The 14,781-nt window shown below is 35.5% G+C and overlaps 1 protein-coding gene across 1 annotated transcript; it reads right to left on the reverse strand.

Annotated features, from left to right (window-relative positions):
* Window positions 1–125: 125 nt before the first annotated feature.
* Window positions 126–3,541, reverse strand: LOC18053229 (ER lumen protein-retaining receptor A). Its single transcript, XM_006449489.2, has 6 exons — window positions 3,321–3,541; window positions 2,791–3,056; window positions 1,946–2,061; window positions 1,197–1,270; window positions 944–1,007; window positions 126–815 (listed from the first exon to the last, which is right to left on the reverse strand). The coding sequence occupies exons 1-6, from the start codon at window positions 3,409–3,411 to the stop codon at window positions 779–781; spliced, it is 648 nt and encodes a 215-aa protein (XP_006449552.1). The 5' UTR covers window positions 3,412–3,541; the 3' UTR covers window positions 126–778.
* Between the last annotated feature and the right edge of the window lie 11,240 nt (window positions 3,542–14,781).

Raw genomic sequence — 14,781 nt, forward strand, 5'->3', positions numbered from 1 at the left:
AAACTAAAAAAAAGAAAATAGGGAAAAAAAGAGAAATTGAGTAATAAAAATTAAAGAAAGGACAGTATTTTGTTTTTAATAAAATAAAAAGAAAAAAAACTAAGATATAATCAAAGGTGCTGAATTCTAAAAAATAAAGAAGATAACATTAAAATGTCGATTGCGTCGAAACGACAGTTATTCGTTTGGCCCAAATAATCATCATCAGCTCAAACCACAGTATAAGACTTGAGATTTTCCACTGTTGAGTAGTACTTGGCCCCAAGAGAGGCAATCAAAAGTTAATAATCATACAACTATTTGCCTACACAATCTAAGGAAGGAAGCAGTTGTTGAAGAAACGACGCACATTGCAGGAAGCTAAATCTAAAACCAATACCAGCAATGGGTAGAATCTAATTCTGTATCTAAACTGAAGTGCTTCCGCCAAAATTGTCAAGGTTCCAAGTAAAACAAACTTTTACTTGCACATAAAAAAGCATTCAAAAATAGCGAATCAAGCTTTCTGTATTGCAAACACTTGCACTTTGATTGTTTGTCACTATAAGTCCAACTATGATGTTAGCCAGATCAATTTGTTGCCCTCCAAATAGCTTTTTTACAAGTGAGAAGTAATGGGATGGCAAAAGAAAATTTGGAACTGTCACCTCTTGTAAACATGTGTATTTCATCTAAACAAAAGAGCGAGAACTATCAATCATGTCTATTCTTCCCTCAAACAACTATTGTTCACCAGTAGCCTCAACAAATTGAAATTTTCGACACATCCCAACTTGGCTCAGGCTGGAAGCTGAAGTTTCGCATTGTTTTTCCAGCTGACAAAACAAAAGCAAAGTAGGAAATCCCGTTATATGCAATTTAAGTGCACACAACACCCCCCCACCCCCCCCAAAAAAAAAAAAAATGTAGAGGCAAGAGTGCCAGTATGGCCAGGTATCCTTACCTGATGAAGTAGTAATAGAAGAAATCTGCATAAAGAGCTGTCTGGACAATGCCAGAGACGCAAGCTGAAAAACAACAATAGCAAGATGGAAATCAGAATATTATATATACATAATACATATAGAACACTTTTCCAATCGGGGATCCCTAATTTTAATATGGTAGAATCACGCTAACAGACAGAAAAACACACTCCAATGCAGCATTAGTTACACAACAATTTTCTTTTCTCTTTGATTCATGATAAATTTTACCAATCCATCGACTAAAATGTGGTTCCGTGATATAGCGGTAGATCCAGTTGAGAATGTAGAAGGCACGATATGCTCTGCAGTTTAACATAAATGAAATGTAAGTACAAAGCAAAGTCCAAATTTCAGAGATGAAACATATACAGTAAGAAGATAGGTTGTATGTCCAGATTCATGCATTCATCTCACGGTATGCACGGACAGACTGTTCTTTTCAAAGGAAAAGCAAATGGGACATTAATGGTACAGTTGATCTCAAAGAATATTTATACAGTTGAACAAGGTGTCTACCTCCATGAAAACTATGCTAGAAGCTAAACAAATGCAATAAAGAAGTCACATAACAATAGATGAGCAAGGCAGGAATTTTCCACATACCAAAGTAAAATCTTGAAGATTTTGAAAAATATATAATCCAAATCTCTGTCTTCTGAAAATATCTTATTAACTTAGCACTAAAAACCCTACCCTCATGCTGTAAGCAAGCTGGGTTTTTTACTACAATTCACACAACTTAGTTCTCGTAACATTATTGAACAGTGCACCTCAACAATTAGTAATGTATGGAATGCACCAGTAGAGGCAATATTTATAACCTAATTAATTTGCATATCTGGAGTGGAATATTTCTATTCACCATGCTCAGATAGGATGAATCTGAATTTCCTTTAAACAATAGAAGATGTCCTCCCAGTGGAGAAAGAGCCTTCTCAATGCAAAGCTTCTACATGTATAAATACACACATACATACCCAAGAAAGAACACATATTGCCCGGTTAAATTGTCAACATTTCCGCTTCGCTGTAATAAGACTAACTGGGGAAGAATCGCAACCGCCTCCAAGTATATAGAAAATGCCCAGAAGATCTGCATTAAGCTTGCATCAAAATTAGTCACAAATCATTTAAGATTAGAAATGCACGGAAACAAAAATAACGTGAACAAGGAAATACTGATACTCGGTAACCAAGAACTAACCAAAACAGTGAACAATTTTCCTCTCAAATAACTAGGACTAATAAAATAGAAATAAACCATAATCAAAGATATTCACTGATGTATAGTTGTTGTATGGTCATGATCGATGAATATCTGGTGTGCTTTATGCAATATTTTCTATTTCTGTTCTGCATTCTCCAAAAACACTAGTTGTGCCTACATTTTTCTGTTTAACGTGCATATGATTTATGAAATAATTACTTAAACAGATAACATAGACAACATAAATGTTCCCAAAAATTTCTCACTTGTTTCCATCTATAACAGGGAATAACTAACAATGACTGCTTTCAAAAAAAATCTCTCAAACAAAACAGGACTAACAACAGTCCAAAGGTTCTGATTGGTAATAGTTTTCACCAGTGAAATGGAAATTGAGCAAGTCACATCAAACACAGATGTGATAAGCAGCCTTCTCACCACAATCTCAAAAGAGGTCCAAGCAGGTACAGGACTTCCAAGTACAAGATTTGGAATTTACTTAACCATACCAGCAAAGCACAATAGATTAAATGCAAATATTTATAAGCTTAGTCAGAAAAGCCTATATTTCTCATCAATGCCAATACAATCAAGCAAAATTTAACAATAAATCACCTCTTGAAATGTGAACTTCTCATTCAAAATCAGAGACAGCAAAAAGCATGCCGCAATGAGGAAGTAATGGCGAAATGTGTCAAGCTCTTTGTCGTAAGTACGACGAACAGCTCGGTGCATCCTCATGCACCAAACAATCGCAAGAGAACTAGCAATGAATACTAGCTTCATCACAGTGTTGTAAACAGAGATAAAGTCTGTGAAGAGATCCAAGTACCGCGTCAAAAAGACCAGTGCGTAGAGCTCTTGAGTTTTCAACGAAATCCCTAAATCGAACAAAGGAAAATAGATACAGAACAAATTCAGCTAATTTTTTGAGACTATGCTTACTTTCTCAAAAACCTAGCAACAGTGAACCTAAGTTTTTATTTTAGCAAATGAAGGAAAAACAATGAAATAATCAATTCTAAAAACAGAAATGAGAAACAAATTTTCAGTTTCCGCAGTTTCTAGAACCTTAAGCTAATATTTCTCAATAGAAAACGCAGCCTGAAAATAGTACAAATGAAAATGATCCAAGTGATGTTTACCTGAGCAAGATTTGGTAGCGTAGATTTTGAGAAGCAGTACTAAAATACTGATCAAGTGAGTCATGTCACCGGCGAATCTGAAGATATTCATGGTTGCTAATTCAAACTTTCTATTTTTTTTATGTGAGAAAACAAAAAATGGAGATCGAACTTTTTTGATCCCTAATTTTGGTACAAGAAAGAAACCAGAGAATGAATGGGGAGAAATGAAATGAATGAGGAGTACTCTTTTTCCTTTTTTTTTTTTTTAATAAAAAAAACCTATTCTAATTGATTCGGTGAAGACTGTAGGCTGACGTGGCAGTTGGAACGGCTTTTGCCTCTACGGTGAGACCGTCAGGCCCATGGTCTTACACCATGGAGGGGCGACGTTGGTAAGTTTTTGACCTACCGCAAGCAAATTGCAAATGTACGCACAAAATAACTAAACCACTTTCGCCCAAATTTTATTCATAAATTAAATGAATTTATAATCTATACACTTCTAATTTTCAGAAAATAATAATAATATATTGCCTTCAAAATCAAAAGAACCTATTAACTTCTGAAAACAAATGTTTTTTTGTACGTTGAAAATTTTTTCTAGTATTAATAAGATAAGTATGCGGCCATGAATTAAATCAATTGTACATGGAGTTTACACCATTATTATTATCCATTTTAATGCAGCTTACAATTTTTTTTATTTTTTAAGGAAACAAGAGTTTATTAATCGACCAAGAACTTAATCAACCAGGTAGGTGGAACATGACTCCACTCACCTAGACCTGACACAAAACCCCCCACCCTAACAACAGTACGAGCGTCGGTGTTCGCAAATCTACGAACAAAAGAGAAAGAAACATCTTCTAAAGAGTGAGCCAAAGCTCTACAAACATTAATAATAGTACCAAAGTCATTAAGATAAACAACAATATCACATAAAGCATTACAGACATGTAAGCTGTCCATCTCAAGAATAATAGGAAAGACTAGAAAATTCTTAAGCCAACTAAGAGTTTCGCGCACGCCAATTGCTTCGGCCTTGCGAACTTCAAATCTGCCGGGGAGGAAACCACTCATTGCCTCAACAAACTCACCCTCAGACGACCGAATGATAGCCCCAAAGCTGGTTGTGCCTCGAGAGCGTGAAATAGCCGCATCAACATTACACTTGTGCCACCCTTCATGAGGCCTTTTCCATTATGTCCTATTTGCAACGCGTTAAATGTAGGGATGGCAATGGGGAGGGGAGGGGAGGGGACCAATCTCCCCATACCCATCCCCGATGTTTTGCATATGTCCCCGTCCCCTCCCCGTCCCCGTCAAAATTGCTTGAGAGAATCCCCATCCCCTCCCCGAATAATAACAGGGGATCCCCGAGGGTCCCCGGTCCCCGAATAATTAATAGTCTAATACATTTTTTATTTTCGATTTTAAATTAATCATATTAAAATAAACTCATACCGCTATTGTAAGCTCGTAACCAACTTTGACAGCACATTAAGGCCTCCAATGTGCTTGGATGAAGTTTGTTATGGTATGAGCTCACAACTCTACCACTAGTGTTAAAAGCTGATTCAGAAGCAACTGTTGTAATTGGAATTGCCAAAATATCTCTAGCAATTCGAGCTAATGTAGGATACCTATTAGCATTTGTCTTCCACCAACTCAAAATATTAAAATCTTCCATCCGAGATATAACTTTCTCATCCAAATATGAATCTAATTCATCTGCAACAACTGCACAATCTCCATTGTTTACATAATCATTAAAACCTGTCATCCATTTGGTTGCTTTCTTATAAGAATCCCCTGTAGATCTAGTAGAAGAACTACTACCAGTATAATCAAAGCAATAAACAGTTGGTGAAAACTTCAATTAATACTCTTCAACTAATTCCCGGCAAAGGGTGACCACTTTCCCAACATACAACTATTTTGATATTTATTATTTTTAACAATATTTATAATTTTGTTATTTATTTATTAGTAATTTTAAAAATAAAAATAAAATTAAAAATTAAAATGGGGAAATGGGTAGGGGATGGGGATTCCACCTCATCCCCGTCCCCTCCCCGAATAAAAAGTTGGGTAAAAAATTTTCCCCGTCCCCTCCCCGAAAAAAAAATTGGGTATAAAATTATCCCCGTACCCTCCCCGAATGGGGAAAATCCCCGAGGGTACCCATCCCCGTGGGGATTTTTGCCATCCCTAGTTAAATGAAACCATTTATCATATTTTGGTTGAATGTCCTTTTGCTAAAACTTGCTAAATTTAGTTGGGGACGATATAATAAAGAGACACATAGAATTAACGTGATCCAACATTTAGTCTATGTTCACAGATAGTGAAAATAAATCTTTTATTAAGATCGTAATTACAATTTAATTCTCCATTTCTTTCTACTTTTTCAGTGTTTGTCCTCACACTAAGAGAGACCTTTGCTTTTATAGCCCTTTACAAATAAAATTCCTTTCTCATTTAAATTTATCCTAATTCTCCTCTATTCTTTAGAATTTGAATTACAAGATATTCTTTATTTTTTCATTAATCCTATTCGCATCAAACTTTATCTAATTTACTTTTGGACTAAGTAATATCATTCTTTTGTTGACTTTTATTTAATGAGACTCGATTCAACAATTACTTCTCTACTTAGACTTGGCCTTTCTGTGTGCTCTATGATTTAAAACTAGATTAAGGGTCCCCATAAGGTTACAATTCATAACTTATTTTGTTATCCCCTACTTACTCTTAGGGGCATGGCTCTTGGTCCACACACTTTGAGAGCGTGATTTCTGTAGCATGGTTTCTACTCCCTAAGAGCATCACTCTTATTCCTCACTCTTGGAGAGCATGGTTTCTGCTCCTTGGGGATTATGCTCTCGATTTTCGAGGAGCGTGCTCTATATTCTTGAGGAGCATGACTTTTGCTCTTTGGGGAGTACGACTCTTATTCATTCTCATGGAGCGTGTTCTCTATTTTTGAGGAGCATGGCTTCTGCTCCTTAACGGAGTATGACTCATACTCCTCATTCTTGGGGAGCGTGTCCTTTACTCTTGAGGAGCGTGACTTTTTAATTTCTCACACACCTTTGTTGATTTTTTACACATTTTGTATAACAATTGAAACCAAACACCTATAACTACTCCAAGGTTGCTACCATAAATTTTATTTTCAGCTTTCACTCATGAGACTCCATGTCCACAATTTGCATCCACTAATGCTTTTACGCCCACACTTTTTCTAGTATATTCTAGCTAATAAACTCTAACCTTATTTGAAGGTTTACAGAACTTCACTTGGGAAGATGCTTCTCAAGCACATTTGAACTCTTTTGTTCAATCTTGGCCTTAAAATGATAATGTGAAGCAAATTGAGAGCTCTGATCTTGTTGATGTCATGCTTGCCAATGTTTATCAGGTATTATACAATATTGTTTTTATGTTGTCATTACTAGTATGAGATTGGATCCTAACTGCAGTCATCTTCATGCAGCTTGGTTGTGTTATTCAGATTTCAAAGAAAAAGATAAAATCCTTGATGTTGGAGAGGAATGCTTCACTTGAGTTAGGCCAAGCTTCTAAGAAAAAGATTGATGAGCTGGAAAAGTGTTTAAGCGAAGAGAAAACTCTCATGGTCTAACTGAAATTACCAAGTTCAAGAGAGTTAGATAGTAATTTGAATTTCTTAATGTCATACCAAATATTGGGGCAAAGTTGTGTTGGGACACAATTAAGGTAGATCAGCATATACCTCAATAAAGATGGACATGTCCAAATTGCACAGTATCTTCTCTTCATTGTATATTTTTTACTTGATGGAATATCCAAGATGAATTGAAATTGGAACAAAAAAAAAATGAGGATTTGAGTGAAAAGGCAGAAATTTATAGAGACTGCTTGAGATGAGAAAGAGAAGATGATAATAAAAGACAAAAAAAAGTTGAGAGAAAAGGTGGAGTCGCGAGTCCTAGTCGGCAATCGCGTTAATAAGGGGAAGTTTCAGAAGAAGAAGACTGACTATTTATGATATGCATCAATCAATAATCAACTACATGTTACTTAAACCTCCACTCCATCTACGCATTTTTCATTTTCATTTTTACCTACAAAACAATCTGTTGATGCTGAAATCTGCTCGTCCTTTGTCCGACCAGATCTTTACACTAACGTTTATGTAATCGTTAATAAGGATGTTGACTTCTTCTTGCCCCAAAAACTATTCTAGTCATTGAGATTGGAATGGGCCTTCCTTCTCCCACTAAGCCTCCGTTCACAAAAACGGATTAGAGACGCCGGTGGTTTTACTGGCGTAAACCCTCCGATGCCTAAGTTAGCACAAGGTGTTTACGGGAAAATTGTGCAATTTAGATTCGATAAATTGCTTATAATTGACTCACAGTTTATATTGAAAATGATCTCGTTTCAATTTGGCAGAGTTTTCCCTTCTCTCAATTTTTCTGTCCCTTTCTTCATCGATTTCTTCCTCTTTTATAGCCGTTGTCCCACGTTTTCATTCACCCTTCATCCCCCCTTTTTCGGGTAGTGGCAGCCCTTCACGGGACTCTAACTGCTACATTGTGGGCAAACGTGAGATCTCGCGTCTCCCTCAACGGTTATGGGAAATGCGCAACTATCGTGATTCTGTGAGATCGTGTTTCCGTTCTTTGGGGGATGGGTATCGGCTCAGTATATGTCTCTGGTCGGTATACTCCTCTGGCTGGTACTCGTCTCTGGTCGGTATACTCCTCTGACTAGTATTTATCTCTGGTTGGCCCTTGTTCGCCCCCGTATTCTGTTCGTACCATTTGGCTGAGGTGATCCATGCTGGGGTGGATATGATAGCATGACCGAGCTGATACTTTTATTTACTTACACAATCACATCATGACTTCTCGTCTCATTCTCTCCTCTTTTCCTCACAAAATCAAATCTTGTTTTCATTATTCTGTCTAAATAAAGATTAGTCAACTTGGATTTGATCTCTCTAAATGGGCTGTAACTTTTTGTTCCCAATTTTTTACGAATATGATTTCGTGGCATTAAGGTGTTAATCTAGTACGGCCCTAACTTTACGGTATATATGTCGTGATAGTGCTGTTTGTATATTTTTTGTATTTTCTTTCATAACATAATTAAGTTTGGCCTTTTTTTTTTTTGGTGATTGAATTTGTGATCTTTTGACCATTGCTTGGATATGATTCGTTGATTAGTATTTTTCTTTCACACAATTAATTACCTTGAAACATTTGGGGACAATGCATATACGAATTTCCTTTAATATCTTAATGAGAGTATTGAGACTGAAATGAAGATGAGTGCTTTTGAGAAAAGAACAACCTCTGAAGTTGATAAAAAATCGATTGTCAATTAAGCAAATGTAGAAGACAACATTGGATAATCAACCACGTTATGCATTTTGTGATATGCATCTTGATTCTGGTTAAAATTAGTTGAGTGAGTGCGATGGTATGGCAGTTTTTGCACAAACGGAGGGTCCAATGAAGGTCCAGAAGCCAAAACCTTGAAAGCATTCTGAGCCCTGAGCCGATTACAAGGGAACAATTCATGCAGATGCGTGATGAATTTTGGGACACTGCTATGCTTTCCCATACTAATCGACTGCTAATAACTTTTATTACTGAGGATATATTGAGGTACTGCTACACCGTACATGTAGCAATTTTAAACAAGTTTGAGTCTTTAGCGTCCAACTTTCGTAAAACTATTTGTACTCGTAATTCGAGTTAAAATTTATCAACCTGATTAATGACAGGTATGCAACAAACTTTAGTAATATATGAATTTATTCATTGTCGAGATAGCGTTTTGTAGCATCGTTTTCTTTGATATTTATAGTGGGAAATTGTCAGCAGTTGCAAGACTTTAAGAAATCTCAAACTACTTGCTACAAGGGCCAAGATGAGTGGGGTTCGCGTTGCCACTTTGTTAACTTGTAAAAATAGACTTTGATTATATATCTTTTGGCTTAACTATGGGGCTCGGTTGTGTTGGTCGCCTTGGTGAGATAAATACACAGCATTAACTTGACAAAATTCGACTCTGAAACGTACCTAGAATCAAGCTTCTGTCAATTAATCAACAACACAAATACAAAGTAAACTGATTTCATTTTGATCAGCATAACTTTTCATACCCAGTTTTGGAGATATTTATTCTTCTATGCAATTTTGTTTCATTATTTTCAGTTTACATTCTCATGGAATTATTCGGCAGAGTCCAGCCATTTGCTTTTACACGTGATTGCTGATTGCACATTTGCAAACTGAAAGATTTTACTGACGCAACTCCGATACATGAATTCGACAGTTTTATTTGTGGATTTAGAACTTGGATGCATGACTACAAAAATGTGTACATTCATTGGCTAATCAGAGTGCTTCACCGTATTGTACCTTAATTCAGCATCTTTCTCATTATGATTGTCTGTTCTCAATAATACCCTTTCCACATTAATGAAGGTTTACCTCTTTGACGAGAAAATGTGCGGAGGAATCTCTGATTGTAAGATATCAATACACATAGAAGTATCTGTGTGAATTAACTTGTAGCATTAGGGGAAAAAAAGTCTACATCCCAAGCTTTTTGAGTTCTTGTCACAGATATGAGATGCACTTCGAACCGCTGCTGTAGCTGATTTAACCCTTGCATAAGCAATTGTTGATAGTGCTGGTGTGATTATTCAGTGTAACGATTTGATAATCTGCTATGATGAGAGAGATGGCTAATCTTTCCATCCTTGACCCAGTTTCGCTATCTTTCTTTTATGTTGTTTTTGGGACCGATTCTTATGGCATGATTACTTTCCTCCTAGAGAGTTCCATCCTAAACATTATTTCTGTTGCAGGTGCGAAGTATGAACTACCGAAGTATGTCTTGAGTGAGCCCACCAATCTGATTCGGGATAATTGACCATATACAGTAAAGAAATACAACGCTTCATTTACAATGTAAATCTTGTAAATTGATCTATCGTCCTTTAGCTCTGAAACATAATGCCGGTTTTGAAATCTAATCCCGGTTAATGTCAGTTGAAGTATCTAACGTTTTAGAAGGAATTTGTGGCATAGCGATTCCCATCAATGGAAACTCTTTTTGGTAATGTGTTAGTTACAAAAGTGAATTTATTTATGTCTTAAGGGGAAAACTGCAGTAAGTTTAATATGACTTCAGTACAACCTTGCTTGAAAATCAACAATAAATGGGTTGCTTGATTCCCTAACTTGACTGCAATCACTGAACTGTTGGTTGCCTGTGACGTTTATCCCAGACCTTGTTTATCCCATACCTTGAGGCCTACTTTAGTCACAGACTTCTTCCACCCCATGATAATTGCAAACCCTAACTCTGCATATTTCCAAATTCTATTTGTCATGAGGTTCAAGGCAATTCAGATTGGGCATTGTTTTGTAAATTGTTTCAGATATCAATATGTACCCAGTTCACTATTACATCAAAGCCCAGTAAAATTTGTCTTTTGGGTTAGATTGCTGAAAGGGCTCTGTCCAAGAAGCCATATAATCTAATTTTATGGCCCAAAATTGCATCCACGAGTTGGTTTTGGTTGAATTTGCCTTTTGATGCTGTCATTTCTATTCTTCGCATATTTATTGTTAGTTATAGCCCTTATAGGCATCTTTTTAAGACCCTTTTAAATTAAATTGCATGCGTCCATGAGGGCTGCACATCACCACACCAACCTGGCGGCCAAGCCATGTCCGCTTATCTATGATTCTAAACGCCGCAAAGAATCACATTAGCATGTGCTTAAGTAGCTGAAGCTAACCTAGTCAATGAAAATAAATACTAGCCAAGCAAAGCAGCTGGTTGTGCTTTCTATCAAAGATCAGTGATTGCATTATCCCCAAAAGGTGAAGAAATAAATAACAGATTAGACCACATAACCATAGTATTGTCCCTTGGGAACTAGACATAATGGACCTTTTCCAATGAATTAAAATTATGCTCTCCACTCTTCATTTGAAGGTGCAAATAAATTAAGTCTGGAATCTCACTACAAGGTCAGCTTGCTGCATTGGATTCTTGTTTATATTAATTTACTTATCTATTAATCCCATAAGCTGCTCAAGATGGCCGTTGGCCCTCCGGTCAAAGAAAGATTTGACATCTATCTTTTTATCTTTATGTGATTTCCGTCTCTTGTTGTGAAGATCATTATGCACTTGTTAATTAATTGATTAAAAGCTGCTTTTAACTTTAATAAAGCGGCTTAGGCATAGCAATAAGGTGCGTTTGGCTTCATTTCATTTTTAGTTTCACGTGCAGAAGAGTAGAATGAACCCTTTTATTTGCATGACCCAATAATCATTTTCAACTTTCAAAGGAAAAAAGAGAAAAAAAAAAAAAAAAGGCACAAAAGCACTTGAATTTCATGCGGGTGTATTGAATGACATGCCTTTTATTACTGGTGTGCATTGATGACATGCAAAGAGCCACAAATTAATGGTCGAAAATGATTAGAAAATGGAAACAAGAAAAGAGGTGAAAAATGGAACAAAAATTGTTGCCATTGATTTGCAGATCTTGATGTCATAGTCCATCTAATTAAAATGTCATCAATCTTAAAGGACAAAATCAAGAGCTCATTAAAATGGTTTGCCAATTGGGCAAAGCCATTAATTTAAAGAACCAACCAAGCCTATTTATGAGACGTGACAGACACATAAAATGTTAGGATGTATATTACGTAGCAAATGCTGATTCGCAATCGTATGAAGAGAAAATCCCAGTCACCGAAAATGACATTCCCATTAAATTGGCTTATCTGCTGATTAGAGAATGAAAGAGAATATTAGCCTCAAGAGAATTGACAGGAGTACAGAGACAGTGAGAGTGGCAGTAAGCCCCAGAGGGTAAGTTTAATGTTGATGTTGTAGCATTGCATGCATTATGATTTTAGTTTAGATGTCTCGGCGGTCCCCTACTAGCTATTTGCTAAGTTAAATACAATTGACTCGCTTACTAACATACATCGTGTTTAAAAGCAGCTAAGGCCATTTTTTTCTGGGCTTATGAAGATAATGCGTTACGTCTGTATTTATCACAACAAGGGGTTAAATTTTTAATTATGTTTATCATTAGTCACGCGACGGAAATATAGCGTCGAAACCCAAATTTAGTGTTATCTTCTTCTTTATCCTTATGATATTTGGAAATTAATTTTAAGCATATGGTATGATCTGAAAGAATTTTAGAAAGTAGAAATTGTTTGAAATTTTTATTTATTATCTGATCCCAAGTACAGGAAGTAAGAATCATTATTCATCGATGCAATGCTTCTCTGTTAGGTATAGTGCCAACAGCAACAGCAGTAGCAGGTAGCTGCTGAATTATTATTTATCCTGTTATAAATAGCCCATGAATGCATGCCCATCACTTTCTCCTGGCGGTGCGATATATATGGAGGCAACAGAGTTTACGTGGTCCATATTTGATGTCTGTTGAGTTTTTTTTGTTTATTTCCACTGAGAATCCAAGGAGATTCACATGCATTTCATTTATTTGCAACACTTTTTTTCTTTTTTCTAAACGAATAGTAAACATTTAATTAAAGGTCAAATACGATACTATCGTAAAAATGGGAAATACAATATCAGAATAGGCTTAAATATAATAAACTTTGCTCAATACAAAATTTTTCCCACTTGTTTGTTACGTGCTGCATCGACGCGTAATACTTTTTATACAACTATTTGGATATTCATGACGCTGAAGCTAAAGTAAGAACCCATTTATTTCTTTATATATAAATACAAAAATGGATACATCTAGGAAATGCTTTGTGCAAGATTGGGGATTTTGGATGTACAATTTTAGTTTTTGCGTACAAATCTAACGTGACAAAGTAGCAGATTGGATAATATTGTCTGCATCATTGCGAGATCTGATCAGCTAGTTTTAATGTGAGAAAGGAGGACCACAATCAGCCATTAAAGTTTCTTATTTGATATATGTTTTTTTTTTTTTTCCTTGCGTGAATAACAGTACGTTTTAAAGTGTGAAATTGAGTTTATTTATTTTTATTTTTACTTATAGCATAATGACAATTCAATTATCTCTTCACTCGTGTGAATGTAGTTCAAACTCTGGAGTTGCACAATGAAATTAACGAACTGCGATATACTGATCCGAGTTAGAGTCAAAGTGGGAAAACAGAGAAGCATCATTAGAATCAGAAACATGATTCATCAGGTATCTTTGAAAATTGGTCAACCAGTCATCATTCTGCAAAATTTCATGAGGGTCTAACGGAGAAGCCCCGCACGTGACTGTGACGATGATTGTTGATCCCTCGGTAAGTAGTCTTTTCTCGTCCAATCCAAACGCAATTAGGAGTATGATGATATTGATAGGATCTAATTTGATGAATGAGAATGATGATGGCGTGGTGCATAATTTGCAGTGCACTGAGACTGAGCTGCCCCCGAACCCCACACATTGATAGTTAAATTGATTTTAGTTCCTCAGCTACGGGAGGTCATATTTTGTATTGTAAATTTTTAGTACTACAATGAAACTTCTTGCTCAGTCGAGTCGAGATCATCACCATATCCATATGATCTTGGATTTGGGAGCACAATTTTTTTTCTTTTAAATCCTTTATATTTTTTTTTAAAACAACATTTCAGTGCCTCTTTCGGATATTTTTTATCATTCAAATTTGATTCCAAAACCAACATTAACCCTTCAGCTTATTATCAATTAAAAGAATCAATCACCCTTTTGTTTTGTTTTGTTTTTTTTTTTTTTTTTTTTGCGAACAGAAACTATTACTAGCCACGGGAATTCGACCAACAAATGGCAAATTAATAGAGCAATGCCAACCTAAATTACTATAAATTATAACAGAATTCTTAAGATGTAAAAACATTTTCCTTTTTAAATTAAATAATTTGATGATTACTAATTAGTTCATTTTAGAGAAAATGAAAATAAGAGATTTGGGTTGTTCTTAGTATTAATCTGGTTCAAGATTCTATACTTTATTAAAATTTGAAAAAACTATTAAATCATATAATTTAATAGTTTTTCGGTTATTATATTTTAATAGTTTCTTCAAATTTTTATAAATTAAGATCTTAAATTAATATATATATATACACACACACATACATACATACATACATATACATACACACATAATATATAGTCCTTTGGACACCCTTATTTTTAAGAATATAAGTAGATATATGTATATATATACGTATATGTGTGTGTGCATATATAACCAATGTAATGTAAAAATATTTTGAACGGATCCTCACTCAGTCACAGACTAGTTACCCCACATGATGCGGTTTTATTTTCCCCGTAGTTGCTAGTTTCTGTCCCGGAAGTCCATTCAAAAGCGTGTACTATATAAAACGGCAAATATTCAAACGGGATGCACTTTTTGGTCCCCTTTCAAAATCCAAAAGAAAAATAATAATAGAAA

Source organism: Citrus clementina, unplaced genomic scaffold, assembly GCF_000493195.1.
Source record: "Citrus clementina cultivar Clemenules unplaced genomic scaffold, Citrus_clementina_v1.0 scaffold_2, whole genome shotgun sequence".
Taxonomy (NCBI): Eukaryota; Viridiplantae; Streptophyta; class Magnoliopsida; order Sapindales; family Rutaceae; genus Citrus; species Citrus x clementina.

Coding starts and splice junctions, on each gene's coding strand:
- LOC18053229 (XM_006449489.2), bottom strand. CDS start 3,411: ATGAATATCTTCAGATTCGCCGGTGACATGACTCACTTGATCAGTATT. Junction 3,057..3,320: donor CGCTACCAAATCTTGCTCAG/GTAAACATCACT, acceptor TGTTCGATTTAG/GGATTTCGTTGAAAACTCAA. Junction 816..943: donor TTCTATTACTACTTCATCAG/GTAAGGATACCT, acceptor TTGTTTTGTCAG/CTGGAAAAACAATGCGAAAC.